The sequence below is a fragment of the Podarcis tiliguerta genome (genome assembly GCF_965153285.1).
Source record: "Podarcis tiliguerta genome assembly, chromosome: 17".
Lineage (NCBI taxonomy): Eukaryota > Metazoa > Chordata > Lepidosauria > Squamata > Lacertidae > Podarcis > Podarcis tiliguerta.
Genome location: NC_139550.1, coordinates 20,915,235 through 20,942,874, shown reverse-complemented (window position 1 = coordinate 20,942,874; position 27,640 = coordinate 20,915,235). Strand labels below are relative to the sequence as shown.

At 41.3% G+C, this 27,640-nt stretch overlaps 2 protein-coding genes and 1 long non-coding RNA gene across 5 annotated transcripts in view; 1 reads left to right on the top strand and 2 right to left on the bottom strand.

The window, feature by feature from the left end:
• Nucleotides 1-19,097, top strand: part of UHRF2 (ubiquitin like with PHD and ring finger domains 2) — a 49,456-nt gene extending 30,359 nt beyond the window's left edge. For both annotated transcript variants that reach the window (XM_083419766.1, XM_083419765.1), the window contains 11 exons: nucleotides 2-188; nucleotides 616-739; nucleotides 1,552-1,659; nucleotides 2,247-2,351; nucleotides 9,206-9,312; nucleotides 10,607-10,769; nucleotides 11,665-11,802; nucleotides 12,739-12,862; nucleotides 15,351-15,529; nucleotides 15,816-15,914; nucleotides 18,031-19,097. In XM_083419766.1, the coding sequence (XP_083275892.1) occupies nucleotides 2-188; nucleotides 616-739; nucleotides 1,552-1,659; nucleotides 2,247-2,351; nucleotides 9,206-9,312; nucleotides 10,607-10,769; nucleotides 11,665-11,802; nucleotides 12,739-12,862; nucleotides 15,351-15,529; nucleotides 15,816-15,914; nucleotides 18,031-18,177 (1,481 nt within the window). In that variant the 3' untranslated portion in view covers nucleotides 18,178-19,097. The remainder of the gene's footprint in view (nucleotide 1; nucleotides 189-615; nucleotides 740-1,551; nucleotides 1,660-2,246; nucleotides 2,352-9,205; nucleotides 9,313-10,606; nucleotides 10,770-11,664; nucleotides 11,803-12,738; nucleotides 12,863-15,350; nucleotides 15,530-15,815; nucleotides 15,915-18,030) is intronic.
• On the bottom strand, nucleotides 10,640-13,006 carry LOC310668062. The gene is made up of 2 exons (XR_014506592.1): nucleotides 12,896-13,006; nucleotides 10,640-12,037 (listed from the first exon to the last, which is right to left on the bottom strand). It is a non-coding gene; the product is annotated as an uncharacterized lncRNA (long non-coding RNA).
• A 363-nt stretch (nucleotides 19,098-19,460) lies between the features above and the next one.
• The window catches only part of GLDC (glycine decarboxylase), a 39,196-nt gene continuing 31,016 nt past the window's right edge, over nucleotides 19,461-27,640 (bottom strand). For both annotated transcript variants that reach the window (XM_083419603.1, XM_083419604.1), the window contains exons 18-25: nucleotides 27,184-27,333; nucleotides 26,604-26,716; nucleotides 26,100-26,241; nucleotides 24,422-24,533; nucleotides 22,450-22,545; nucleotides 21,770-21,942; nucleotides 21,245-21,325; nucleotides 19,461-20,347 (exon numbers count right to left, since the gene is read on the bottom strand). In XM_083419603.1, coding sequence (XP_083275729.1) covers nucleotides 20,204-20,347; nucleotides 21,245-21,325; nucleotides 21,770-21,942; nucleotides 22,450-22,545; nucleotides 24,422-24,533; nucleotides 26,100-26,241; nucleotides 26,604-26,716; nucleotides 27,184-27,333 — 1,011 coding nt within the window. In that variant the 3' untranslated portion in view covers nucleotides 19,461-20,203. The remainder of the gene's footprint in view (nucleotides 20,348-21,244; nucleotides 21,326-21,769; nucleotides 21,943-22,449; nucleotides 22,546-24,421; nucleotides 24,534-26,099; nucleotides 26,242-26,603; nucleotides 26,717-27,183; nucleotides 27,334-27,640) is intronic.

The window sequence follows — 27,640 nt, the reverse complement described above, 5'->3', positions numbered from 1 at the left end:
GGAAAGAGTGGTCCAGAATGCAAGCACTGCAGAGCGGACCCTGATAAAGAATGCCGATTTTGCTCTTGTTATTTGTGTGGAGGGAAACAGGATGCCCACATGCAACTTCTTTGTGATGAGTGCAATATGGCCTACCATATATACTGCCTGAACCCACCTTTAAGCAAGATACCAGAAGATGAAGACTGGTAAGTAATGCAACACTATTTCATTTTTAAATGTTCAGTATGTGGGATTGTATGAAGAATAGAATTTCAGTTTTATAAGAGTGTAGGTTTGTCCCTAACTTTGTGCAGTGTTTTAGAGCGGTGAGCTCAGGAACCTCTTGTGAGAGTGGCTTGGCCTTGGAATGACAGAATACTGGAGAATATACAATTGTGGTTATTTCTGTACTGATTTTTGAATAATTGCAGCCTATATCCATACTTCAGATACTCGAAAAGGCAGCAGCATTAGAACAAAGGAGTAGCAACGAAACAAGGGGCAATGATGAAGATGTGGGATTTTTTTAGTCCACTCATCATTTTAATATGCTGGTTATAATACAAAAAACAAATACCTTTGGTGTATTTTTCAGGCAGTGGTGTTAATTTTAAACCATTCCATTGTTTTTAGGTACTGTCCTTCCTGTAAAAATGATTCTAATGAAGTTGTAAAAGCTGGGGAAAAGCTCAAGCAGAGTAAAAAGAAGGCAAAGATGCCATCTGCCTACACAGACAGCCAGCGAGATTGGGGCAAGGTAAAGTGTATTTAGAAACAGTTGCATTTATTTATTTATTTAAAATAATTTATAAATCACGTAATATTTCAGAAATATTTAAAGCAGTATATCATTAAGAAACAACAACAATACAACCTAAAACCAAGAAATCAGCAGTATAAAAACACATAAAAGCCAATAAAAGAAAAATTCAGAGAACTTCAACATGCAAAACAGGATCCAGTCTTATGGTTCTGGGGAAATGTGTGCAAAAATGTAAGTCTTCAAAAGACATCTGAAGCAACCAATGAATGCTGCTTCACGTATGGCAGAGTGTAAGGCATTCCACAGAACAGGGAAAACAACAGAAAATGTCAGTTTTTCAAGCCACCTCTTTCTTTAAGTCTGTATTGGGACATAATTCAGTTGACCTGTAAATCACCCTATATGACTTGGAAATGTGATACCTGAAGGATTGTCTATTCCCTTGTGAATCTGACTATTCTTTAAGATCATAACCATGAGATCTTTCAAATATGCCCCTTCCCCCATTTCAAAGTGATAATGCACTGAAGTAGGTTTTGTTCACACCAGAAGAATGTCCTTTTTGATTCAAGTGATAGGCTAGGGTTGAACACAGCTAAAATGGGTATCTCATCAGAAAGCTCCACAATCACTTTGCTAAATCACTTATTTATTTATTTATTTATTTGGTTGGTTGCATTTTTAAAATTGCTTCCTGTAAAATATATTGAAGTAATTTTATAATAAAAATTGTATGTAAAAGCAATTTCAATTGCAATACATATACAGGCTGGAATACATCACCTTCTTGTCTCTTGTGTTTGTAGGGTATGGCTTGTGTTGGTCGTACTAAGGAATGCACTATTGTTCCTTCTAACCACTATGGACCCATACCTGGAGTTCCTGTTGGAGCAACCTGGAAGTTCAGAGTTCAGGTATTAAATAAATTAGGGATGGGCAGATCAGGCTTGTGCAGTCTATTTTGTTCTTTTAATAAATACCTGAGGACCGCCAACTAGAGCCATGGAACAGGCTACGTCTGGAAAAAGATGTTAAGAATAACACTGTAAGAGGTGGGAAAAGACTTGTCATTACCATTGTTAAATAATTGGGAGTCAAGACTCTTTCTAGAAAGCATCCAAAAACCTACCAGTAAGTCTCAGTCTATCTTTTGTCTTTTCCTGATGTAGGTTACATGCTCTTACTTTTGTAACCTTAAGCTTTCTTCTTTCCTTGTGTCATCTGCACCAGTAAGCAACTGCATCCCAATTGAATTTTCAATATTTAAAACAGTTTGTGATGCCATCAGCCATTATCTAAAGAGTCTGCTATAAGCCAGTGGTGGTTCACACTGTATTGGAGGCAGTTTCCAAATTCCAACCTAAGAATTTTGAAACTATTTACAAAAGCGGCTTATCTGTTATGGAAAGCCACAGTTCAAAGAAAAAGGAGAATGCAAACTACATTGTTCCATCACTGTAAGAACTTGTTTCAAACTACTTTCACTTGTTTTATCACCAAGGTGAGTGAAGCAGGTGTTCATAGACCTCATGTTGGTGGAATTCATGGACGGAGTAATGATGGAGCTTATTCCCTTGTGCTGGCTGGAGGATTTGAAGATGAAGTAGTAAGTTTTATATCCAGATTTGTTTATGTGCACCGAGAGTTGATTTAATTTCTTTATTAAATACCATATCTAGAGAAAACTTGACAATATTTAACGGCACTTGTAATATTGCAACAAACATTTTAAAATAGGTGTATTTCTGGTTGTGTATGTACCTACTTGTCTATCATTTATATATGTGTTAGCAGAGACCCAGTTTGTGAGCATCCTGGAAGCCTAATTGGTTAGGTGGGGGGATGAAAGGAGAAACGCTCAAATCCTTCTCTCTCCCCCACCCCTAACCTAGTCTTGGGGGACAGAAGAAGGGCTCAAAGCAGTCGTTGGCAACAGTTATTTAGGAATTATGTGCTCAAATGACTTGCTTCATTCCTTTGCTTCCCTTTCTCTCCATCTAAAATTCACCCCACCTTCTCCCCTACAGGATTCTGTGCAGGAGCAGGTCTATACTTGCATCAAATAGGCGGCCTTGGTGTCAAGGCTATTTGCCAGCAAGTCAGATTAAGTGTATCATTTTTTACCTATAAAAGCCCTAAACAGTTTGGGACTTGTTTATGTACAGAAATGCCTCTGCCCAAGATGATCTGCTGGAGAGGCCATGCTGGTGGTTCCAATGACTGATGCCAACAGTGTATAGCTTCTTGTAGCAGCTGAAAAACAGCCTTTTTGTTCAGTTTTTTTTAGTAAAGTAGTCCTAATGATCTGTATAGTGCAAATTCACGGATAATTGAACACCATATGTTTGATACACTCTGCCATTGCATCTTGCAAAAAAGAGTGGGATGCAAATTGAAAAAATAAATAAACATGTTTTCAAAATAGAGGGTTTTACCTCTAATAGCTACCTATTTTGGGGGCCTCATCAGAAATGAAAATCCCCCCCCCCCCAATTTTTTTAAAATTAATTTTCCAAATTATTACAAAAAGTTGCCCGCTCCGGTTCAGAACATAAGATCATCTCGCATAAGCGCATCATTTCTTTTTTAAGGCCCAGTTGACGTCTTTCACTTGCCGTTAAACCATTCTTCCAGCTGGCCATTTTTCCACCATACAAACAGCACCTTCATTAAGTAATCCATTTCACAGGTGTAGTCCTTCATGTAGATTGTTGTTCCAGACCTGGTGTGCTGGGAGAGTTCATTACTATCTTCCATTATTCAGTTCTTTGCAGTGTTTATCTGGATGGTACAAGGTCACATTCCATTTCTTCCACAGTTTACCAACTAGCATATGAGCTGCAGCCATAAACAACTCACAGAATTCATATCCAAACTCCGCCATTAATTGTGTGTTTTAGTTATTTGTGTATTTTTTTTGTTTTGATCTGATTTTTTAATTACTATATTGCTTAATCTATTAAAAAATTCTCTAAGCAGAGTACAAAAAACCCGAAGCAACAACAGACAACTTAAAACAAAATATTACCAAAATACACAGTTACATACATATAAAATTTATTATATTAATGCATAGTTACTAATCTATCTCAATATCAGTTTATTTTCCTTTGGATACGCTTTCCCTCCCAGCCTCTGGGTTCTCACCCAGGGTGCAAAGAAACACAGCTCACTCACAAACTTCTAACAATGAGATGAGATCCTGGAAACAGTGGATCCTATTCTCTCACTCTAGATTTGCTTTTTATGGGCAGACAACCAAAGGTGAATGGTACCTTCCTTAGGCTGCCCACAGCTAGGTCCCATTTCAGCTGTACTATCCACACTCAGGTCCAGGTCCAGCAGATTTGTTTAGTTTCCCAGAGGGTCTCCTCCTAATAGTAAAACTTCAGAATCTACTGGGAAGCAATGTCCATTGATGTCTCCCTGAGCCTACACATGTGGAGATCAAAGCTGCAAATACTGGCTCAGCTCAGGTTTCTTTCCATAATGCTCAGGCCAAAAATACAGATGCTGTTCTTTAGAATCTTCAGAAGCAGGGTCTCTTTGCTTAAGAATTATTTTAGTATTTCACTAGCAGATTCCAAGCACAGATAGTTCAACTCAAACTCCATTGAAATTGTTGACCCTCCTCTCCCACAACAACATACACTTTGATTTAATGTTTGCTACTATATAGTGTTTAGCTATTCATAATGTTGGGATTTATTTTTTACAAAAAATCAGTCATAGAAAATTGTGATTTTTGCCTCCGTTGCATCTGGTAACACAATGACACATGCACTTAGGAAAAAGGTTGCACGTGGAGCGTATTCTGTTTCAGATGAAGCTTACTGACATTTATATCCATGCTTTTATTATATTACATTTTTCCAGTGGTGGCAATCCTGGTTTTTCCCAGCATTGTTTTATTTATTACATCTATATTGTGCCTTACTTCCAAGATGGAAATCAAGGTGGTGCTTGTACCTGGGGTTCTGAGGCAGTCTGCCATTCAGGTATTGTCCAGAACCAAAGTTGCTTGGCTTCAGCAAGCTGACTGCATCCTGCCCATATTCTGGGACCCAGAAGAGTATTCCTTTTAGGCCTAATCTGACAGAGATGATAAGCTATGCCTGGTTCATATACCACTTCAGACTCCAAGATGGGTTTCACATGATTTAAAGTTGCTCTGTACAAAAACAAAAACCTGTAGAAAACATGTCGAAACATGTCGAAAACTAGTGCATCCGAGAAATCACTTCTTCCTGATATGGTACCCATCTACGTGTGGATAGTTTTTTTGTGCAGAGAAACATACAATGTTTCAGACAAGACACAGATTGATGCCTCAGTGAGAATTAGGTTTAGGAGGCTGCAGATTAAAAAACATAAATAGCAATATTTACCTGTAAAGAGTAAGATATTTGTGGTATAGTATCTCTTAAAACAAACTATTTTATGTGAATTAGCAGTGTTCCTCCACTTCTGCCACCGACAAATCACAAGCCTGCCTTCAGACGACACAACAAGCCAGACTGGCTTATTCTGTCTGCCGCTCCATAGCAAAGGGGTGGAACACCATGGAGACCCATTCACATTAAACCATAGTTTGTTTTTAACTATGGTTTACTGTTCCCTGCAACCAGGCCAGTGTCTAGTCCCTGGAAGCAGATATTGGGAAATTAAGCTGCAAGCTGTTCTGTGTGATGAAACAATATTTGTCTCTTTTTGATTTCATGAATCTAGCTATGGTTTGTTTAGGCATAAGCTGTTTTCTACAATCAGAGTAATGTTTACACCCTCTTCTTCAGCTCTGTACCATCAGGAGGAATTCTGAAGCATGCTTCAGGTGAACGATAAAGCAGTAAGCAATGTGTTAAGAGTTGTTTTTAAGAGCCATTAGTAAAGAAAATGAAATGAACCTTCTCAGTAGCATCATAATATTACGTATTCTTTGCCAAACACTTATTCAGTTCTTTTTACTGCTGCGATATATAAGATATCAAGGGCGTTTGGTTGAAGAAATCCCATGAGAACATACTTGGTCTGATAAATTATCATCACTGGAAAGAACTGCGAAGGTCAAGGCATGTGGTCCTAATATCCTAACAAAGCTAGATGCATAAGCATAGCTTGGTAGCATACCATGACTTCTGAGTCTGTTGACTTTTCTTTTCTTTTCTTTTTTCTTAGTGATGATGATGGGTTAGCAAGTGATGTGTTTCAGAAGCTCAATGGGCTAAAGTGCCACTCAAATTATGTACACTTTTGTGCACTGATATTTTTATCTTACAGTTAGATTTTATTATAGAAGTGTTTAAGCCTCCCTTTTCACTATACTGCCTATAAGTCAGGTTCGCCAAATACATATTTGTGATCTAGAAACTTCTGTGCCAGAGTTGCAGTCCTGTAACTTTCTGTATCTGACAAGTGACCTGATTTGGTTGAGTGAACAGTAGATCTTGGCAGTGCCTCAGGAAAAGATGATAGAAACCTAAAGATGAATAATTGTGGAATAATCTTTTTCACTTGGATTTATACCGGCATAGTAGAACCAGCACTATTAACTAAGTTTAAGAGGTTGAAATCCCCTTTCTCGGAATCCTCTTCTCCTACTTCACAAGTTCTCCTTACCTGCAGTAGGTTCTGAAGTTAGATTCCAAGTACAGATAGGTTAACATTAGCCAGGCAACACCCATAATCCTAAACCAAGGAAAGAGAGATCAAAGGGAATTTGCATGTGAGAGAAGGGGCTGCTTGGTCAATTATGTGGTTTCATCTCCACCCTTAAGCACAAGTACATGGCCATGCTAGCATTGCATCTATATTGGTCTTAAATATTATTTCTATCCTCTCTCTTTGCTCCTTACTTTACTATGGCCTGTTATAGGAATTTGTAAGTACTTGGAAATCTGTTAAACTTACAGACTTGGTTATCTTATGATAATATGATAAATGGGTTTTGTAGTGGTCTTCGTATTTCTACTCAGAAAAAGTCCTATTGAGTTCAGTAGCACTTACTCTTAGATAAGTAGCCTTAGAAGACCAAACCTATATGGGTGATGATCAGCTATGTCATACTTAGAAAAGGTCTGTTAAAAATTATGAAGTCAATTGGGGTAACTTAAGTACCTTGAATTTGCTGGGTCTGCTGTGAATACTGTAACACACCCACAAACGCACACCATATGTGAATGAATGAATGTGGCACAGACAAATGAATATGCAACAAATATTAAAGATGAAACTGAGTCCCCTTGAACTCAAGATGACTTTCTTCTGAGTAGACAAGCCTAAGATTGCACTTGAAAAATCCCTTCCTCAGCTAAGTTTCTCACCTTTGTCTAGTGATCTGGTTATCGTTCCACTTCATCTTCATTATGAGGTGGATTAAATTGATGTATCTAGTAGCATAATAATAATAATTAATAGCCCTTAATGCTGTTATCGATTGCTTATAAAACATTATAAATCATTCATGTATGCTTCATAATTCATTAATCATTTTTTAGTTCATAAGATGTGAACTAAAGATGTAGGTTGCTGCAATGGACTCAGCTCCTGTTCTCTATAGGTCAGGTCGAGGGGTAGAGGGTCAGGCAGGAAGGAGAGACAGGCATCAGCAAGAAGGAGGCTACAGCACTGTGAAAAGGAGAGAACTGCCAGGTGGCTGCATCTTTGCTAGGGAAGGTCTATGGCAGGGCTGCCCTTGCCAGGTCTCGCTTTTCCTGCCACCGGCAGGCCTCTCCTTCCAGTTCTGCCCCCTTAAAGATGCGATCCTGTGCAGTGCTGGTGCACTCACCCCCTGACCTTTTAAAAACCCTGTTCTAACTTTATATTCACATAGGAATTGCTTTGGGGTGGATGTGTTGCTTCCAGGGTGGCACAGGGCAAATCAGCCCAATTTGGGGGTCACAAAAGGGTCAGGAGGTCCACTTACAGCCTGACTTATTTTCTTGCTGCTGACTGCGTTTTAAAATTGTATTAGCCAACACATTTCAACATTTCTTTAATAATTTTTATAGTCTGTTTTGCATACTCACATTCTTGACAACTCAAGAGAAAAGGAAAAGATAGATCCTCCTCCCTTGCTTTGCTTTTCAGTTCCCAAAATTTTTGTGATGTTAATAGAGTACACTTGAAATTCTGTTGCAGTAGGTTTGTTCCAGTTCATTTGCAGTTATTGTATTGTGGTGAGAGAAAACCTTAGTATTTTGTTAGTGTATGCTTTTACCAGGAGAATGTGGGAATGCTCTTTATACATGAAAAATTACATTTTTTCCTGAACAATTGATAGCAACCTTGTTTAGCCCATTAATACTTAGCAAACTGTTGTATTCATCCCAGTTGCTGAACGAATTTGTATTGTGTTTAGATCCCCCCCCCCAAGTTTATGTGTGGTATCCATTAGGGGGTCTTCCACTGATAGAAGGCATCCTTCAGTGGAATGGGGAAGGAGACTATTTTCAGTAATTCCCCCTTCTCCAAAATCTGATCTGGAGGGTTGAGCGACCCTTGAGAGCAGATTGGAGAGCTATGGGGGCAGGGGAAGAATGTCTGAAAATTGTCTTCCTCCCCAGTGGAGAAACACCAATGGGATATTATTACCTTATGTGGTTACCGATTCCTTAAAATGTTTGAGGAAAGGTAGCAAACCATTGAGGCAGTACAAGTCTGTTCCACTTACAAAACGTTTGGAAACAATGACGCAGCTTCCGATTGGCTGCAGGAACCTCCTGCAGCCAATCGGGAGCTGTGGAAGCCGTGCCAGACATTTGGGTTCCAAAGAGCGTTCGTAAACCAGAATACTCACTTCCGGGTTTGCAGCATCCGGGAGCCAAAACCTATGAGTGCCAAGGTGTTAGGCTTCCAAGGTACGACTGTAGTTGAACAGGGTATGTCAGAATAACTTGCCAAACATCATTCAGGATGAGTCCAACAGATCCTTGTGATCTGTTGATTCCCGTTTTGTAGAGGAGATGATAGAAGGCAGCATTTGCCAACTTAGTGCCCTCCAGATGTATTGCGCTACAATTCCCATCAAGCCCAGCAAGAGCCAGGTTGGCGAAGACAGATAATGTGCTAAACTGTTTTACAGTGTATCATAATTGAATAATCCATTTTAGAACAATAAAATCATTGACAGACTCCTAACTTTGGGTTGGGGAAAACACTTTATGGAGAACAATCTCCTGATCTGTGTACCTCATCAACCTCTTTTCCAGACAAACAAAGTTAAATCTATGCTACTAAAAAGTTGTTTATAGCAGCCAATATTCATATGTGTTGTAATATATATGTATACTTCCCATACTCATATGCTGATAAAGATATGACCTAAAAATCTGTGGCATCAGCAGATCAAGCGCTGACCTGTTTTTATATGCGAGGCAATTGTTAACAGAATTAATTTTCTACTAGTATTTTTGAGTTTTTGCAGTCCTGACATTTTAAAGAGTAATTAATCTCCTCATATAGGATCGAGGTGATGAATTTACTTACACTGGGAGCGGTGGAAGAGATCTGTCCGGCAATAAAAGGATTGGAGAACATTCGTTTGATCAAACTTTGACACACATGAACAGGTAAGCTGTGCCACATTCTTACATTAAAAGGAGAAAATAAGTTGACTCTCCCGCAACTATGCGCTGAATGTTGTCATGAAGTATTCACACAATTTTCCCCCCTCTAGAATAGAGAAAACACTCCAGTGAACCTGTTTATTTGTTGAAATTTGATTATTATTAATCTAGATATTCTGTGATTCTCCAGTGGTTTGACTTCACCCCCAGAAATGCACTCCATTGTTTTTTGAGACAGACAGATGCCTTCATCTTTTTAAAATTGGATTGCATTAATTGCTTCTTTATTTTTCTTTACTAATACAGGCAACCCCCAATTTGGTGCAGGGGTTGCGTTTCTGGCCCTCGTGTGCATCGACGGACCACTCATAAGGCCACCCTGTTATGCCCCATTCTATCCCACTCCCATTTTGCCCTCTTCCGGGTCCAAAAAGGTCCCATGCATCAATTGAGCATGCACAAAATGCTCACCGCCTGTATGCTATTTTAATATGGTTTTGTTGGTTTAAATGTTACTTTTTAATTCTTAGTTACATTTGTGAGCCACTATGAGCTCAGCTTTATTGTTGACAAAGTAACATATAAATGCTAAAACAAATCAGAATCAAATCCTAAGCATATTTACTTGGGAGCAAGCAGTGATGGGAGCAAGTAGATTCTGGATTTTTTAAAAAAATTCATTGACTAATAGTAATGAAATTTACACGGGGAAAATATTTGGTTTGCATGGGAATGTTTTCTTATGCCTTAGAGGGGTAGTCAACCTTTTTATACCTACTGCCACTAATGCATCTTTCTTGATGGTAAAATTTCCACCCACCAGTGCTCAATGAAAGGAAGATTCAGCTTGCGCCGTAGAACCTCCTACCACCCACCTAGAATCCTGAAACGCCCCCTAGTGGGCAATAGGGACCAGGTTGACAACTCCTGCCTTAGAGGGGAATATAACTTAGTCTGTATATGTTACTTGTATCTGCTTTTGGATTATATTCAGTGTAGCATTAAGCAGTTCCATCAGCACAACAATTTTTTTTTTCTTGTGCAATGGAATGTTCTCTTCGCCCTGGTGTGTCCCTTATATCTGTTTTGCACACACCCCAAACCCTCTGGCTGCATGCAGGGGGAAATCCTGATGTGTCAGCATTATATCAATAATTCTTAACTTCAGGTTGAATAAAACGCTTTATCTTCTGCCTACCATGGAAAATTAAATTCAAATAGCTGAGTAAGATATTTGCTTGTGCTCTTAATATTTGAGGAAGCATTATCTCTTATGTTTTTTTGTTTTTATTTTCAGGGCACTGGCGCTAAATTGTGATGCCCCCTTGGATGATAAAAATGGAGCCGAGTCTAAAAACTGGAGAGCTGGCAAGCCAGTCCGAGTGGTTCGTAGCTCAAAGGGCCGAAGGATCAGCAAATATGCCCCCGAAGAAGGCAACAGATACGATGGGATTTATAAAGTGTGTATTTTCCTAATTTAACATTTCTTGCATTTATAAAGAGCAAAGCATTTTGAGTTTTAGGGGAAATTATCTTGGGCTGCCCCTTCATGGGACACTACCTTGCTTAAGGATTGTATATGGTGTACATCCTGGACTTGATTCGTATATTAGGAAGTAACCAGTAAAGAAATTTATTGCAAACGTTACCATTCAGCCTGTTGCATGCTTTATGTTGTAACTGTCATGGTGTAGGGGCTTGAATAACCCCAAGAAGCTATGAACTATGCTGTGCAGGGCCACCGGACAGGCCATAGCTGAGAGTTTAGACTAAATGTGATCCACCTGGAGAAGGAACTGGCAAACCACTCCAGTATTTTGCCAAGAAAACTCCATGGACATAAAAAAGGAGAAGCTTTGAGAAGAAAGTGGGAGTTTCCAAGCTATGCTCTGGTTGACGGGGTCATGGAGAGTTGAACACAACTAAGACGACTAAACAACAACAAATCTTGGGTTGCACAACTGGCTTTCCTGTCTCTTCCCCCTGCCTCTACTTCTGCACCTCCTTGTATTCCATGGAAAGCCTCTCCAGGGAGTCAGGAAATCTTCCTGAAAAATTTGTCCTCTTATTGGCTCACGGCACATACAGCAGTTAAGCTGTTTTTGCACATTAGGCATGTTTTATCTTTACAACTCCATTGCTGTCTCAGGAAGTCTCGTACAGGATAGTGCAGATTATGCATCAACTTGCATTTTCAGAAAGCACTATTTTATCTTAAAACTGATGAATCCATAGAGGTGAAATTTATTAAGCTCATTGTAATAAATGGGGGGGGGGGTTGGAGGGATTTAATCGGACAGGCCTTCAGACTGTGGAAGATAAAACATAAGAGTGATAGGAACTTTTATCATTTAGGTGGTGAAATACTGGCCTGAAATTGGAAAATGTGGATTCTTAGTTTGGCGCTATCTTCTGAGAAGAGATGATGCTGAACCTGCCCCATGGACTTCAGAAGGAATGGAAAGGTCAAAGAAATTGGGCTTGAGTTTACAGGTTAGAATGTAAAGTTACCGTAGTTCTAAAAAGTTTTATTGAAACATAACTGTTCTAACATCTATGTTAGAGAAGCTCCAAACTCTGCTGAAAATCTCCGGGAGCCAGGCTTCATCAAGATCAGCTTTGAAGATGTTAAGGCAGCTAGAAGCCTGAAATAGGCCCATACCTTATTTCATATTGCATGTGATCAAGTGTGTAGTCATGTTCATATCATTTGTTCACATTTGGATTCCTAGACAGGTTGATAAAATTTAAGAAATGGTATGGTAAACATTCCCGTAATGAAAGTCAAAAGCAAAAGAGTTAGCTATAGCCCAGAGGTCTATCAGTCTGTTTTTTGTCCCAGGGTAGGAATCAAAGAGCAAGGTCCAGCTTATGCCCTTGTGACAGATCTTTTTTGTGAGTCATTTGCACAGCTGCCTGCTCCTTATGTGCTGTGCCCTAATTTTAAGTTAAAGTAAAGGTAAAGGTACCCCTGCCCGTACGGGCCAGTCGTGACCGACTCTAGGGTTGTGCGCTCATCTCGCTCAAGAGGCTGGGAGCCGGCGCTGTCCGAAGACATTTCCGGGTCACGTGGCCAGCATGACGAAGCTGCAGCTGGCGAGCCAGCACCAGCGCAGCACACGGAAACGCCGTTTACCTTCCCGCTATAAAGCGGCCCCTATTTATCTACTTGCACTTAGGGGTGCTTTCGAACTGCTAGGTGGGCAGGAGCTGGGACTGAATGATGGGAGCTCACCCCACTGTGGGGATTCGAACCGCTGACTTTACGATCAGCAAGTCCTAGGCACTGAGGTTTTACCCACAGCACCACCCGCGTCCCATAATTTTAAGTTAGTTTGGTTTTAAAAATGATGTCATTCTGGACATCGTTGTTTTAATGTGAATGCTGTTTAAGATACTTTTTAGACCTGATGCTCTTTTTTTTTGCAGTACCCGGAAGGCTATTTGGAAGCTATGGCGAGTAAAGAAAAGAAGGATAAAGTAAAAAAGCAACCTACGAAACAGGAGCCAACAGAACAGAGCAACGGAAATCAGAAAAGACTGATCGATGATGGTATGGTAGCAGGAGGAAGGGGAATTAACTTACTAGGCTCTCTGTTTTCAAAGGAGTAAGGGCTAGTGGCTAAGCATCATTGCTTGTTCCCCCATCTACTTCATTGGCATCAGTTTATTGGTGAGCCAAGGAGGTGGTTGAGCTCTGTTCAGAGAAAGAGGGCATTTAGGAGTGGTCATGTCAGCAGTCTGAACATCTCATGCTGCAAGTTAACACTAGATGGAACACCAGGTCAAGGATCCAGAGGGTTGCAACACGAGAACGGGCCTTCTCTGTGGTGGCTCCCCATTTGTGGAATGCTCTCCCCAGGGGAGGTTTGCCTGGCACCTTCATTATATATTTTTAGGTGACAGGAAAAACGTTCCTCTTCCGTCACGCCTTTGACTGATTATCCTACAGCCTTTTAAATGTGTCTGTGGCAAGGGTGTGTGTGTGTGTTACTGTTTTGCTGTTTTGTTTTAATTATTTACCTCTGTTTTTATCTTGTATTTTAGTCTATGAGCCACCCTGAGATATGAAGGGCAGTGTGTAAATCTTAATAATAATAAAAGCTAGAAGCTGGAAAAAATGTTGTCGTGTTCTACTGTAAGGTGCCCAGACAGCCACTCCCTCTCCATAATACTCCAGCTGGTTTTCTGTCTCTCTCCCCACCGCCTTCAAATAATCAGTCAGCATTCTGTTCCCTCTGAGAAGACCCATTCCTTGTTGGATGATTTAGGAGTTCAGAGTTTTTTCTGAAGATTTTCCCCCTATAGAACCTGGGGCTCCCCCAAACCTGCAGATGCCTCCGTCTTTTGTGTGGATGGTACCATTTTGGCATCATAAGGATGCACACCTGGGTTCCTATGGCTCTATGATCTATGTTTGTGTGACAGGGAGTGCTGTAGTCTCGCTTCGGTTTTTATGTGGTGCACCTGAAAGCACTGCCACATGAAACCGTGCAGCCTCTGAAAGAAAAGCTGCTTGCTGCAGCCCCACCTTTCAGACACATTGACTTCAAATTGGGACAGCTGGTGTTCACTGCCTAACACAATGGTTCATAGCAGCCAAAATTTGTCTTAATGGGACCTGCTTGAGTTTGGCCTCAGAAAAAGTACATTGTGGGGGGGGGGGGGGATAGGGTAGATATTTTGCCAGAATGTAGGTGCCAAATATGAAGCTGAAGAAAAAAATAAAGTGAACATTGTACAGCAGGGGTGTCAAACTCAAATTCATCGGGGGCCGCATCAGCAGTTTGGTCACCCTCAAAGGGCCGGTTGTATCTGTAGGACTTTATCAAAGTTATTTTTCCTTAGGCACTGGTGTGTGTTGTCTTGAACCTATACACTATTTAATATACCTATTCCAGTACGATTTTAAATAAGAATAGAAGAAGAAATAATAATGATTTTTTAAAAAGATGATGAGATGGGCTTCCAGGCAGACTGGAGCTCCAACGGGGAAGAGACAGGAGCCTGTCCCAACAGAGCAGAGCAGAAGCAAATGTTGCCTCCCCCCGCCCTGCCGCTGCACTCAGAAGTCAGAGGATACGGAGCTGCAGTTTGGACAGCAGCAGTTTCTTCCTTGCAAGGGAGCCCCAGTGGCACTGCGGGCGCGGGTGGCCAGGATGTCCTGCTGGGGCCCTGAGCTGCTGCAGTTGCTCCCGGGGAGGGGGCTATCCGCCAAGTCTTCCGGCCTGGAGAAAGCCGATGTGTTGGCGTGGGGAGGGGGGCGGTGTTTCGTAGCCAGGCTCCCGCAGCCAAGTTGCTGGCAGGCTCCCACTTTGCTCCAGCCGCCCAGATGACGGCGTGGTCCTCTTCAAGGTGGGAGGCGCCCCTGCTTTGTGGTGTGGCAAACCCCCGCCGCCTGCGCCCCCGGCCATCTCCTCACCAGCTGCAGCGCCACAGTGGTCTCTTTTTGGGGGCCCGAGCGAGTGAGTGAGCAGCGTCCCAAGCGTGGCTCTCGCTCCCTGCCCTCACTGCCAGCCTCCACGGCTCTGGGACTCCAAAAGTTGCCTCGCGCGCGACCCGCCCCCTCGAGCAGCTGCGCCTGGGAGGCTCCGAGGGGCAGAAAGCCTCTTTGCCCGGCCGGCGACACAGGTGAAAGTTGTGAGACCAGCTGGTAGGCAGCGCCGACGGGGCGCGTCGGCTGGAGCCCTGTCTGCAAGCAGGCAGGGAAGGCTGTTCGCGTGGGTCACTTTTTAGAAAGGCAGAGAGCCTCCGCCGGAGTGCGGACCCTAAAATCTGGGTCGGGACCAGTAAAAAGGACGAGAAGCTCGCTTCCTTGCCCTTGATGCCACGGGCCATATGACGAGGTCTGGCGGGCCGGATTCGGCCCGCGGGCCTTGTGTTTGACACCCATGTTGTACAGTCTAAAATAAATCTAGTTTGCTTTGATAGACATATATATATATCACTGCATTTTCCACAATACAGCTGAATGGGAAGAATTTTTATCATTGCCTCACTAGGCCACCCCAGGATTATAATGCTGCTTCATTATTTTTCAGAAGGAATTGAGGAACCTACAAACGTGGCCAAAGTCATGAAGATGGAAGATGGAGGGAAAGGAGATGGCGGCAAAGGAGAAGCTTTCCAGCTCACTCAGCAACAGCAGTGGTTGATTCAAGAAGATTCACCGAACCAGAAGCTGTGGGATGAAGTTCTCGCTTCTCTTAAGGAAGGACCAGTATGTTTTCTTAGAGTAACTCACATTCTGCATTTTAACCTTTGTTGCAGTGACAAGAAGGGATCAATATGTATAACACAATTATTGGAAGTAGAAGGTATGTTTGTGCTTAGTTTAACCACAAAACATTCTGCCCTTTGTAGAATGTGGGAGTTACTTTACAGGAATAAGACCTTTTTATGAAGAGGTGATTTATTTTAAACAACTAAGATGAAGGATTTGCTTGTTGCACGCAGCCTAGAGTCCCATTGTCTGTGTAACTTATTTTTCTCTTATCTTGCCATAGAACTTTTTGAAGAAACTGGAACAATCTTTTATGTGTGTCTGCTGCCAGGAGCTGGTATACCAACCGGTGACCACAGAGTGCCTCCACAATGTCTGTAAAGTAAGTAGCACCGTAGTGATGTTTCTTCCTCTTGATCTTGGAACCATTGGTCCTGGTTCTATTGGAAAGCAAGTCACCAGCATTTTGAACTCGCTCTGTTCCTTCCTTGAAAGAGGTACAAGACCAGGGGTTGGCAGAAAGTAGATTGGGGTATACTGGTAGATCCTTGAGTAATTAGCGTTAGATCATCAATGACTCTTTAACAGTAGCAGCAACTTTTTTCTGCATATTGGCTACTGAAGTAATGTTGGGGGTTGGGATACAGAAAACAAATTCCTGGACTAAGATACTTATAATTAAAGGAGACACTTTTCAGCGTATGTCCACCTGGAATTTTTCACCAGCTGCAGCCCTGAAAAGTGGCAGCTTAGAGAAAGGAGGACAAAGTAGACCACACAAGCTTGAAGTCTGCCCACTCTTGAACTGGCACAGTTTTACATTGCAACTAAAAACGAGATGAGTTATTTTTCATCTTGACTGAACGAAGTAGGTAAAGGATATCAGTTACTTTTCCCGTACATAGGCTGGATCTATTTCAGAGTCCCTATGGGCAGAGATTTAAGCACATTCTTATCTCTTCCATTGAAATCAAGATGACTTTGGCAGAATTGTGCCTTGTAATATTTGTCCTAATGTTCATAATTTTGACTTGGTTTTTTTGGGGGGAGCATATAAACAACTCTTAAATATTGGTAGGGGTCACATTCACAAAATCCATTTAAACTATAGAATGCTAGAAGGAACAAAGAGAAGTGCCTTTTTGATCCAACAGATTTCCCTCATCTTTGAGGTCTATGGGAAGATGACAAAACCACCAACATCATTTATGAATTGCTTCCAATTTCGCTTCTCAAAGTTATTTCACAATATAATGAAAACAAATATAAAACAATTCTATATGTAAACAGGCCCAGGTCACACTTCCCAATGAACCAGTGCGTAAGGGAAATGTACTCCCAGTACCTGTGCCCTGTCTCCTGATGCACTCGTTCTCCTCCTCATCCAGGTGTGTGCCTAAACCAGGCAGAGGCAAACTCGGCCCTCCAGATGTTTTGGGACTACAACTCCCATCATCCCTCGCTAATAGGACCAGTGGTCAGGGGATGATGGGAGTTGTAGTCCCAAAACATCTGAGGGCTGAGTTTGCCTATGCCTGGCCTAAACCAATGTTAAAACTCCATTGTTAATTAGGGCTGCCAAAGTGAGTTTAGGAGAGTACTGGGATTCATTTTAAGCAGGGCTGGTAAAGGATGAATGCAGCAAACACTAAGCCCCAAAGCAGGTGAAAGAGAATTTTCACATATTATGGGATGGCGGGGAGACCACACAATTCCACATCCTGACCCCACTCACTAACCTAGATTACATTGTTAAACATTTACAAAAAGACCACTACTGAGCACCTGGTATTTGAGTGCTTGTAGTAGCCAGGATTTTTGTCTGACAAGGATAGGGCACCTGGGAATGTCATTCCATGTGCCATAGCTCCTGGCTGTTTAGAAAGTACCTGTAGGCTTTTAAAAAAATCATGAGACAACATAGCTTTGCCTGTAACAAATGTAGAGACATTCACCAGCATTTGTGTACAAGTTAGTTTAGTTTTACTGAAGGTTGTAATCTAGACCGTTGTGCAAAGACACTTCTTTGCACAAGACACTTTTCTGACTGGCACAGGGAACTATGGTTAGTTTAAAAACTTCCAAGTGAAAACTTCTGATCCTCTCCTTGGTTGCATAAAACTGTGATCGACTATTCTGCCTGAACCAGGCTGCACAACAAATTAGGGCTCAACATACAGTAGTGCTACTGATTTTGCAAATGTTTAAACAGAATTCATTTATAACATATGACAGATTACTGCTAGAAAAATAATGGACTACCTTTATGCAGAAAAATAGCACAGTACCAATCCCTCATAACATAACTGGTATATTTATTTAGCATATTCCGGTAGCCCTGTTATGTTTTTGTCAATTTATGTAATCTCAGGAAAAGGCTTTCTGTAAACACAGAAAGCCCAGAGGTCTATTTTTGGCATTTAGTTGATATTTCATTTTCTTGTGAACCATATTTTAAGTTGTGTCCTAAACATATTCCTTATCGTTCTGTAACATAGAGCTGTTTACAGCGCTCCTTTAGAGCTGAAGTCTTCACCTGCCCTGCTTGCCGACACGACCTTGGAAAGGGCTACACCATGGTTCCCAACAAAATACTGCAGACACTACTTGACCAGTTCTTCCCTGGTTACAGCAAAGGACGATGATACGAGTTCAGTTCTCAGTATACTTCTCTTAATGACTTACAGACTGTACAAAGAGAGGAAACCAGGAAAATTCAAAAGTGGACCAGCTGGCTTGAGCGCAGTTCATATGACTGTCACATTGTGGAGCGGCTAACTCAACCTTCTTTCCCATTTTGCAATCTTTTTTGTGTAGTGAGAACTTCACATTCTCAGCTGACTTTCAACACTGAAGGTAGTTTTGGACAGATGACAAGAAGGGGGGAAAAAAATACAAGCCTTGGCTCTGACTGGCCACAACAGCGGATGCTTCAGATTGTTTTTTGTAACTACCTCAGATGGAGGAAAACAAATTGTGGGGAATTTTAAGAGCGCGTCAGATGAAGTTCAGCTACACACTGCCTCCTGAATATTAGTTTGCCTGGTCCATGCAGTTTGATTTTACAACAAGAAAACAGCACTTAAGCCAGTTTTTAATTACAGAACGTCAAATTCTGTGGTGTGCATAATCTTTTTGTGCGTGTGCATTTCCTGCCATTATGCTGTTTTTCTTAATTTCTTTTGCAAGAACAGGCTTTTAGTCTATTTTTGTGAGCGTCATTGTGCTCTTGTATCTTATGCAAGTTGACTACTAATGACTGAGAACAATATGAATGCATTGTTGCTGTTAATGTAAAGTGATTTGTGTTTTTTGCACTTAAAGAGGGTATTCAAAACACTCTAGTTGTGTAAAAACTATTTCATATGAAACAAGCCACTTTTGTATTAGGTAAAACTGTATGCTTTTAGTAGGTCTTGTATCAGTGGCAATACATCTTACACAGCATTGAGAGCAGTGCTAGCTTGGAGAGGGCTCAAATCGCTTCATATTGTGATCTGAAATTTTATATACAGTATATTCCTCTTCCCCAATATACCTTATTAAATATTTTATGATTCATAAAGTGTTAGTTTGTAATTTTGCAGCCATAAGACGGTGTTTCCTGGAAGATGGCTGAATGTATATTTGAAAACTCTTGATAACAAGGTGTTTGGTCTCGGGTTTAATATTATACAAAACATTTTTAAAAGACCTTAGAAATTGGCCTTCTGCATTTTTTTGTTTGTTGGTACAAAGCCTAACTCACTGGGTTTTTGCACAATTCTATCTGAAGGGGGGGAAATTCACAAACACACTACCCCAAGCCTCACCTGGTATCTTGGGCAGAACACAATGCATTGTAGAAGCACCCCTTCCAGTTCATGCAAGCATAGAATACAACCCACTATAAATAGTTCACAAAAGCACATAACAAAATACCACACACTTTCAGAAAATCTTGTTTTTAATCAGACTTTGAAATCAGGTTTCAAAAGCTATTACAACTTCTAGATTTTATTGGAATGCTACCACAGGGAGTTTAAAAAAGAAAAAACAAGTTCCTTAAATGACATTATCAACACTAGAAGCAATATATAAATTTAATTAATACAAACTACAAAAGTATATAGCCACAATCTAATACAAAGTGAGGTACAGAGGAGCTTACTTTCCTTTGTTTCAGCATATTGTGGTCTCTGTCTTTCAGTTCATACAAAGTGAATAATGACTATAATTTTAGCCACCAAACAGCCTGAGCCCCCAAAAAATCCCACAGTATAGGCGTTATTCAAAATAAACTGGGATTGCTCTCTATCACAGAAGTATTGTCAGGGCCCAGTTTAACAAAAAAAAATGGTTCTATTTTTACACATACCATTCTATGTTTAGCGCTCCTCAACACAGGAAAGCAGCCTTGGTCCTGAATTGATCAAAGAGTGTTAAATCAAGGCCACTTCAGCATGAACTGCTGTGGAAACTGAGGCACTGCATCAAGTCAGTTTGTTTCCACCTAAAGTATATTTACATAGCTGCACAGAAATTTAATCAACAGTATGGAGATTACAAAAATATACACCGTATAAAAAAATGGTTCACTGGGCAGAAGAGCCCATCCTTCCTGAAGCGTAGCAAGGGAGGTCGAGCCTGGTCACCTAAAAAGGAACAGGGTAAGGTGAGGGGAGACTGACCCTAAGATGACGCTCTCTTCTGTTCAGCAAAAGGAGACTCGTAGACTTCCATCGGCGGGCAGGTACAAACCAGATGTTGATCTCCGTAGATGTCGTCGATTCGAGCAATTGTGGGCCAGAATTTATTTTCAGGTCTTACAAATGGCTAAAGTGGGAGAAACATATCCAGTAGGTAATTTTTAAATTAGCAGACAATATTCTACGGTACATTAAAGAGTAACGGGCATACTGCAGCATCTACAAGAGACGATAGCCAGCTGCATTAGGTACTATAGGAGTTGTGGTGCACTGGTTTATCCTTCAAAGCCTGAAGTTTTAGAAGTCGGGTGAAATTAGTTCCACGTTTCGGCTCATGAAAGGAGTTTGAGTCGGTTGCTAATTTTAGCCCTGTGGAGTATCTCAAACTGCTTTGATGCCCCCAAGTTTCAAAAGGCGTTTGCCAAACGGCAGAAGTGACAAAGGATACACTTTGAATTCAACATAACTAATGTGTTTGGGATCAGGGTTCTGCTGCCTGCTGTAAGGAATGATTTCTTTCTGGGACCAATGGAAAGATCCCTCAGTATAATTTAAGCATTATAAAATGTGAGGTGGTTATCCACTAACTGCCACATAAGTTCAGTGTTCCATCATAACATGAGCCATAAACAACCAATAGTTCAAGGTCTTTATGCTTTGTCTTGTCTTTGTATGGTTTTATGTCAGAATGTTATGAGCCACTCTGTTTTAACTTATGTTATCCCCACCAAACTCCAGTTAGGGGATAACGTTTTCTGGCTCCAAGCTGCCTTTGCATTTAACTTACAGGACCTCTTTCAAAGCAGCATCAGCTGAGACTGCAGATAATTATGAAGGCTATAGCAGGAAGGAAGAGGTAGCTTAATCCTTGCTTTATGCCATCTCTTTTTGGCACATCTGATGTACCTTTCTTTTTAAGGTTGGCTTGCAAGGTTCCTAACATTTTCCAGTAGTAATGCTGTCTAATAAAACTGGCTGCTCAAATGAGAATGAGGAAAGCTTCCCATGTTAACTCATTACTTACCAGTGGAAAAACAGCTACTTCTCTGGAGTAAGGACGGTCCCAGTTAGGAGCAGCAATGCAGGTCAAGGTATGTGGTGACATCTAAGTTAAAATATACAAAATAATAATATAATTCAATTGAGTAATAATATAAATGCTCAAACAGTAGTAATAGCCTCAGCTAAGAGATCTGCTAAGTTCCACTGAAATAATAACCAACAAAAACCAATAAATCTGAGTCCTATTGGTTTCAATAAAATGTGACCAAGACTAGCTCTCTGAACGGGTAACAGTGAATCTGAGGTTTTCTAGCAGATGTTGTTAAAAATCAAGCGGAGCCACATGCCTATAATATATTGCAATAGGAGGAGTACAGGGTCTATACCATGAGACACAACAGCTAGAAATAGAATAAATGCTGGCTTTTTGCCTTTTTCTGTACTAAACTGCAGAGTCCTGGGGATTACAGCATCAATCGTAGACAATTTGTTTCAAAACAATCTTGATGAAGAGCAACGACTACAAATAAATAAACCCTGCTCTCACCTTTAACGGGTTAACTCGAGAATCCATTCTTCCTTCCTCTATATCGGCAATTTCTTGTCGAATGTTGATCATTGCATCACAAAATCTGTCTAGCTCTGCCTTGTCTTCAGACTCTGTTGGTTCAATCATCAGAGTACCTGCCACTGGCCAGGACATCGTTGGAGCGTGGAATCCTAGCAAACACAACGTTCTTTTATTGTACCACCTTTCCAACAGACCAGGACCCTAAGCAAAGTCTAAACAACATGTTTTCAGAGTTCAAGGAACACTTTTTGGTATTACATATTCTTCCTCGCTACATACAGCAAGGCCATTTACAAAGCCCAGTTACTGACCAACTTGGGGGGGGGGACCAGTTATTTGAAGCACAGTTGTCTCTCTCCTTATGTATTCTCAGCTTGCAGCAGTTGCATAAACCCAAATGTCAAATTTGTGGACATCCATAATCATGTTCTCCCGATCGCCTGACTCCCCACCAAACCAGGAGAGAATTCAGACAGGGTAAATGATTCATGGCAGGGTAAATGATAAAAAACAAGTGGCTCTCAATTTTGCCTGATGGCAGGAGCCCACAGGGTGCTGGATGAGCCGGTTAAACAGCTTTCATAATTCTTACCACCACAGGATTGAATCCTACATTTTAATTGTGATAAAAGAACGTTGCCCATTTGACAACTCACCATAATCCTGAAGCCGTTTAGCGACATCCACAGCGTCAATATTTGCTGTCTTCTTGAAAGGTCGGGTGTCCAAAATAAATTCATGAGCCACATAACCTGCGTATGAAAATTTTATTCTAAGATTTATATTTGTAGAACAATAAAATGTGACCACAAAGTAGCTTTCAGTATCTATAACCCAGGTGCGTTATTTCTGTACATCAACTTCCAAGCTCTTTGTCTTGCCAGGGTTTAAAATAAGTTGATTTTGGAGGAACCGCTGTGTGTCGCCAGCATACTGATGACAGTTTGCTCCATATCCCATAATGACCACCCCCAACAGCTTCCTACGGACGCTTAGGAGTGCTGGGTAGCAAATAGTACTCTGTGGCACCCCAGAAAATAAATGCCGTCTGATTGAGTACCCAGTGGGGGTTACCTTTGAGCATAAGACTGGGAATTCTGAACTGAAAACTGAAGCAGAGTGGGGGTTTTAAAAATTCTGAGTTAATCCAGAACACTTCATTTTTAGCTATACCCACTGCTGGCATTTGCCCTCTCCAACAGATTACCCTGACTGAATTTGATCCTTGACAGGGAAAAGCACCCCTGATTAAAGCACAGTGCAGTGAGAGAGAGAGAACACGACACAGCTCTAACAATTTGTAGGGAGGGGGCACGCACATATATTATTGAGGAGAAGCAGACAAGTCCACAGCTGCTCCTACAGCTTTTGAGAATATCCTCTTAGGAGGATGAATTCATCCACAAACGCCCTTCAGCCCATATTATTTAGATTGCTAGTGGGCCAATACTCTTTGTCAGGAGGCTGGGATAGTGGGTGCAACAGGATGACTCCCCAGCCTGGGTTTAGATGCAATGATGGCTATTTTTGCATAATATTAGTTGTGACAACTCAAAACAAGAGTTTTGCATTTCACTGCTGCTGAACTCCAGGCTTTATTACACTTAACAACCAAGGTTCATGCTCCACACATTTGATGTAGCGGACTCTCATTCACAAAAGACGGTCCCAGAATTGTCAGCCTTTAAGGTACCAGAAGACTTGGTTGTTCTTGTTGCAACAGACTAATCCAGCAACCTCTTTGCAAATAAACATTTGTTTGTAGTTATATTCACAAGCTTTTAGCGTATTGAGCTTCCTGCCCGCCCCCGCGTGCGCTGAAGGAGACCAGATGATTTTGCTTCCAAATTCCTTGCGGTCACTCTGCAGGAAGGGAATACATGAGCCTGAGACTTGTCCAGGCTCTCTTCATAAAGATAAAACAGTTTATCGTGACCTTCAAACAAGGTAACACAAAAGCTTAGTACAGCACAAGGTTGTGTAAGCGCCAATATGATCAGCTACCCTGCTGGACGGATCTTCCCTGAAATGAAGGGACAGAATTATGCAGTTCTTTCAATTGGAGGGAGGGGATGGTCTCCACTGTTGCCATGGATCAGTCTGAAGGCAGGAGCAAAGACCCATCAGAGTAGCATAAAAAAGGATGCTTGCTATTCCAACACATTTTGGTCCCAACTGATCCTTCTTCAGAGAAATACAATCAATTATCAGCTCTCTTTTTTAAGTCTAATAGCTTTGTACGCTTTGTTTATTTTGAGATTTATATTTGATAGACCATTCCATATTTTTGGGGTTTCCTATTTTTATTGCACTTTCTGTGTTACGGATTAATTAGTCTGCACACTGGAATTATTCACTTTATTTGCATGGATGGATTTTCCCCAAAGAGAAAAGTTACTTTTGCAACACTATTTATTTTGCCTCCTGGTCAAACTGCGATTTAAATTTATTTATTTTGTATGCCGCCCTTCATCCAAACATCTCAGGGCATAAAAACACAAATAAAAACACAAAATACATAATGAAAACAAAAACAAAGCAAACCAATAACCCTCCACTCCTCATTTTTGGTGTGCACCACTGTCTCCTGGGACAATGGACAACTTCATGTTAGGCTGAAATACTTGCCTCTGGCTCCTTTAAAAAGGACTTTGTAGTGCTTCTCTAGTCTCTTTGCCATGTAGTTAGCATTTAATATTGCAATTTCTGATGCATGCTTGAGACCTTTTCCTCCCATCATCTGAAGGGACAAAGAGCCAACAATAAGAACATGTGCGGTAGGTTAAGCAATTATTTACAGAGCCTGCTAGGCCCACTTCCTCAGATGTATCAGTTTCTAGAAAAATAAAGGGAACTTCTGACATTATCCATACAGCTATATCTGAAAGATATATGGGAATGAATCAATCTTGACAATCAATCTTGTGTCAGCAGTGTGGTACTGATGGCTGGCAGTGCTAAGTATCATTGGGATAAAATGGTTTCATAGAAGGGACCCTAAGGATCACCAAATCCAACTCCCTGCAATGCAGGAATGAACCTGCAACCTTGGCATTATCAGCACCATGCTCTAACCAATGGAGCTAATCCAATTGGTTCATAAACTATCCCAATCAGTTTTGAAAAGCCATATGAAGCTGCCTTCTCCCAGTGCAGGCCATGGGTACCTCTAGCCTAAGATTGTCTACCCTGACCTGCAGCAACTCTCCTGCAGTTCTCTTCCCCAGTTGGAGATGCAAGGTACTGATTCTGGGACCTTCTGCATCAAAGCATTTGCTCTATCCTTAACCTGGGCTCCTCTCCTAGCACAGGTTATTTCCAGAATGAACATAAATGGGCAACTCTGAAACTGTAGTGAGCCAAACATGCTTAGCACACCCTCATTCCCACTGTGAAGTTTCCAGAATCCGATGAGCTGGGGGAAATAAATGCATTCACTTGAATCTAGAGTCTCACAAATGGGAGGTTGCTTATGCAATGGACCTTTCCCAACCTATCCTCTAAAATATCGCCCCCTGCAGCCCCCAAAATGCCACTCTGGAGAAGCAGGAAACCTTCCAGAAGAGCATGAGGGGTGTGGTGCAGGGAGCTGAAATAAGAAGAAGAAGACCAATGAAAATCAGGTAGAGCACCTTGCATGAGGGGTGCTCCGTGTGCATAATGTGCCCCTGATCCTCCCCTCTCTGATCCTTTCCTTGCACCATGTTCTGTGTCATGGAGTAGCAACCCCTGGAGAGACTTCACTGGGAGCTGCAGTGGGCAGCAGAGAGGGTGTGAAAGGGCCCTTCCACTTGGCCAACACTTCCCCAAATCTCTTCTTAGAGAATTCAGCTAATCTGCAGAGTCATCCAGATCCCCAGGTCTTTATTTTCAGCACCATGGATAGTCCCTAGACTACTCGTGTTTCAAAGTATACCATTATAGGTGAAAAAGGTAAAGGACTCCTGACAGTTAAGTCCAGTCATAGGCGACTATAGGGTTGTGGCGCTCATCTCACTTTCAGGCTGAGGGAGCTGGCGTTTGTCCACAGACAGCTTTCAGGATCACGTGGCCAGCAGGACTAAACCGCTTCTGGTGCAACAGTACACCGTGACGGAAACCAGAGCGCATGGAAACGCCGTTCAATGCAGCGGTACCTATTTATCTACTTGCACTGGCGTGCTTTCGAACTGCTAGGTTGGCAGGAGCTGGGACAGAGCAACAGGAGCTCAATCCATCGTGGGGAATCAAACTGCCAACCTTCTGATTGGCAAGCCCGAGAGGCTCAGTGGTTTAGACTACAGCGCCAGCTGCGTCCCAGTTATACCTTGATATAAGCCCAGGAAATAGGCAATATAGCACTGGACCCCCAAGGAGCAGCACTGATGGTTCCCAGTGGGCTGGAATCCTTATCATGCTGCAATGCAATGACAGGGTGGCTGGGCAGGAAAGGAGCCAAATGCTTCTTCCTAAAATGGAACCAAAAAGAAGAAAAGGATTTAGAAATAAAACTCTCTCCCATTGCACCATCACCATCATGTTAAAACTAGCTTAAGACTTTTATGAAGGCATCTTAACGCTAGTCCAATATACAGTGGCAATGTTCCACTTAATGTAATCCCACCATTACTTCCAACATAAAGGTTCTTCAAACCAACAAAATAATCCTTAAATAAAACATCAAAGGCTCATACAAAAGCTCATCAAGCTTTCCATAGACAGTCATCATTAGTCAGGCTATGTACTGCCATATTCCTTATCTATAGTACTGGACTACTTAAAATATAAATTAGTGGGGGGAATTCTCTTGCTACGAGAGCCAGATACGTACACTCCAATTGGTCCCATTCCAGGCCCTCCTCCCCCATGAGGAATGCAGAAGGTTTTGTGGAGATTTAAATGAGAGACATCTGACCCATAGTCTCCAGGACGGCACAGACCAACCTATCAAAGGAAGGAGAGCACAAAGTTTCAAACACGAAAGAGAAGGGATTAGAGGGATAAACAAATGAGATTATTTCGTTTTTCAGAATCAAGTCTGCTGATGAAAAGAATTAAGATTCTTTTAAAAACAGAAGTTTGCTGTTGCAAAAAAAAATAATAATCAACAAAACAAAGTTTAGCATATAGTTCTACCTTATACATGTGAAGCTGTAACTAAATTTCAGTATTTATTTTACCTAAAACAAAACTTGTAAAATGTAGTTTTAGATTTTACAGAAAGGTCAGAGACAAGATTCTTGATTTTTTTAAATAACAAGATTCATAGTGTGGTTAATTACCTCCAGTCAATTATTATTCATTATTAAAGTGGTACAAAATTTCACCTTTAACATTTATTTTTAAGCACGATTTGCAAATTCAGTCAGGGGTCTGCATTAACAGAAGGAGTCTATAAACCGGTTTCCCACCTGAGCATTCATGTTTGCTCCATCCAGGTAAACCTGGGCTCCATGTTTGTGAATCAAGTCACAGACATCACTGATATCCTCTTCAAAGACACCATTGGTCGATGGGTATGTGATCATGATAGCTGCCAGATTTTCCTTGTGTTTATCCACCTTCAGAAAGGAGGAAAAATAGACAAAAAAATTGTCAGGGAGAGATCAAGGAAATCAGAGCATTTATAGCAGGGGTAGCCACAGAAATTGCTTAGAAGGTACTTAGACAATTTGTTCCATAACTTTATTTCTATGCAGGCAAGCAGGCTAGAGACTCACTTGCATTGAAAAATGAGAACACAGAACCTGGGCTACCACCAGAAGCAACAGGTTGGTGACCTCGATTTACAGTCTTCCCTTCAGAGAATGCTCTATTGCAGCAAACATTTTGTTGCTGCAGTTGCTTATCATCTGCTCTTTCATGTTA